The 3,007-nt window shown below is 38.8% G+C and overlaps 1 protein-coding gene across 1 annotated transcript in view; it reads left to right on the top strand.

Moving 5' to 3' along the window:
* The window catches only part of fat1a (FAT atypical cadherin 1a), a 62,682-nt gene that overhangs the window by 28,042 nt on the left and 31,633 nt on the right, over positions 1 to 3,007 (top strand). Inside the window, 1 exon segment of the mRNA XM_008317818.3 lies at positions 1,079 to 1,218. Coding sequence (XP_008316040.1) covers positions 1,079 to 1,218 — 140 coding nt within the window.

Below are 3,007 nucleotides of genomic sequence, written 5' to 3'. Positions count from 1 at the left end.
TTTACATCCTTCAGATGGCTTGTGACCACAACTGTACAGCAGAAGGTAGCTGCTGGGATCTCCTAATAGGCTCTACTGTGTGTTATGAGATCAAGCCTCATTGTGCGTGCGTGGTGCTGCCTGTTACTATGGTCGGGTGGTTTTGTTTGGTGTACCTGTAGTGTTGTTGTTTCACCAGTGCTTTCTTTTGTACCTGGGACGTGTGAGAGAATGTTGTGAAAAGTGCTTGTGAAACCGTGAATGTTTCATCCTTTAGATGGCGACATACATATACATATATACATATACATATACATATGTCAAGCTGTACGATTAAAGATAAAACATATACATATATACATATACATATGTCAATCTGTACGATTAAAGATAAAAAAAAATACAAGTTGTGAACATTTGATATATTTAGCCTCTAAATGAATTTAAACCAGTGGTTCCCAATGTTTTTTGGCCCTGCACCATAGAGAGTCAAGGATGAGTTCAGTTCTTAGAAAATCCCAACCGGGTTGAGCCGACCCCAAATTCCACGCACCATAGGGGAAAAAAACATGATTTATTGTAAATAGAGCGTATTTAATTAAAATATCAGCTTATGATATTACACTCAACCAGCTTCCCGGCTTTGGGAATTCCTAAACCCACAATTGAGCTACTAAGTGACGAAATCATAACAAAATAATCTGAATTTTTCTATTATCATTTTTGGATATTGCCTGGTTAAGTCAAGACTATCCCTTTATTCATAACCATTTTATTATAACCCAAATAATACCCTAATTGTACATCGTGCACTTTCACATTGTAGTAAAAACATTGCGGTAATCATTTCCCCACAGTAATACAAGGGTAGCGTCTCCTTGAACAACAAATCTTCCCTGACCCATAACGTTTACATAGTGTTTGTTTACATTTTGTAGCTGCACGGAAAATCTCTACATCAGCACATCAGAGAATGAATGTCCGCACCTCCCGTTGATTTACCAGAGTCCCTGTCACCGTTGTGTGAATGAGTTGTCATACTAATCTTTTGTGTTCCCGCTCATTGTTGAAACAACTGTGTTTGAACATTACTCTGCAGGTGGCAATTATGACAGTCGCTTTGACGTGGGCAAGGCCAGCGGAACCCTGATTGTAGCCCGGCCCTTGGACGCTGAGCAGAAATCAAATTACAACTTGACGGTTGAAGCCACGGATGGGACAAGAACTGTCAGCACCCAGGTAATTGAAACACTAATGAAATGTTTGAAAGCTGATGAGGCATTGTCATGGTTCGGGTTTTCTTCCAGTTAGAAAGACGACGAGGAGATGGAGGTCTAATGAGTGAAGTCGTATGCTGGTGTTGAAAAGCTATCGAGCAAAAATAAAATAAAATAAAAAAAAAATAATTACAAAAAAAATAAAATAAAAAAAAAATAATTCTTTTTAACTGCTGACCTGATTGTCTGAACCACACTGTCCTAATAGGAACAGACTGAGAGCAAGACAAATAGAGCCAGCCCTTTGACTGAGTGTGATTGAGTCATGACCTATGATGCAGCTTTGTAAAAATTGCATTTTCCCCGCTAATTTTAACAATAAAGTTTCACACCTTCCAATCACCAATCACCTCCAGTGATGGTTTTCCCCGCTAATTTTAACAATAAAATTTCACACCTTCGAATCACCAATCACCTCCAGTGATGGTAAAAAAATAACTCCAGGTTAAAAATGGTTTGAGACATGAGCAAACCGATTCCAGATAAAAAAAAATTGTAATGCAGACAAAGACCAGAATCCACCCTACAACTTATAAAGAACTGCATTTAATCCTATTTAATTTCAAAAATTCCACTCAATCTTAAATGACACTTTGAATGTGAATGTGAATTTCGCCTCTTCCATGAACTTCCCAACACGGAGGTTTAGGTTCAAGTCGGAGGATTGCGTTCAAAATGTTTTGTCCTTTGTCCTCAAAAGGGGAGCTTCAGAGAACTGTAGCAGGAGGGGAAATCTATTTGTTTTCACTGCATACGAATCAAGTCTTTCATCATCTGGCAGCTGTGCTCTACTGAGCCTTGGATGAACCGGCAGCCTCATTGGCATGTTCTACCTCATCCACAGAAGCAGCAAGTTTTTTGTTTTTTTTTTTGTCTCAGTACAGAGCCCTGAAGAACAGCCACAGAATAGATTTCCTTCAACTTTTCTCTTTACACCCTAAAGCACTTTAGTTACTGCCCTGGAAGCAGACTAAGCAGTCTAAGTGCCTCTAAGCAGTATGCACTGACATTTGAAGTCAAATTACTCATTTCCAAAGGTTAATGCTCATTGGGTCTTGATTTTCAGTGGGACCGGGTGACCTAAAAACATTGACATGGCAGAAAATTCATAATTAATATTAGTTACACCAAAGAACGATTTGCAAATATTACAGTTTCCATCACTTTGTTTGCTCCCTTACTCTCTTTGAGTAAACTTAAAACCAGATATTTTTCGGTAACATTACACAACGAAAGGCGAATCAAATCTGCCTTGTGTGCAACTTCCTGCACTGCAATCAACTTTTGAATTCCACCGCAGCTTAGCTGAACTCAAAGCTCAAAGCCGGGTTTATGTGGTGTGTCAGGAAACAGTGCTTGTCACCGTCAACAGTTCCTTTTCTTCTAACTCTAGTTGTGTATATTACAGATTTGATTTGCCTTTGACACAAACACAAGGGGTGAAGGGAATGTATACGCATTGGAAATTACAGTCAGTGATGGGAAAATTGTTGTCTGAAAATTGTTTGGATATTCAAAATATCATCAGCATAATTCCGCCCAGTGAACCATTGCTGTACAGATGTTACATCCAGTTAATAATAATTCAATTGAATGTGTTTTGTTGTTGCCATTCTGAGGGTTGAGCACTAAAATGCCTTTACGTTATTGATAAGTCTTGCATTTCTGGAAGGAAGGGAAAACACTACAGACATGTCTGTGTGAAAACATTGTTCAGTATTTGCTCGTCTTCCAGAAGGTTCAGGGAGGAG

The sequence above is a fragment of the Cynoglossus semilaevis genome, chromosome 9 (genome assembly GCF_000523025.1).
Source record: "Cynoglossus semilaevis isolate Cse_v1.0 chromosome 9, Cse_v1.0, whole genome shotgun sequence".
NCBI classification, from domain to species: Eukaryota; Metazoa; Chordata; class Actinopteri; order Pleuronectiformes; family Cynoglossidae; genus Cynoglossus; species Cynoglossus semilaevis.
The sequence above is the reverse complement of the archived record's forward strand: the minus strand, read 5'-3'. Positions and strand labels throughout refer to the sequence as shown.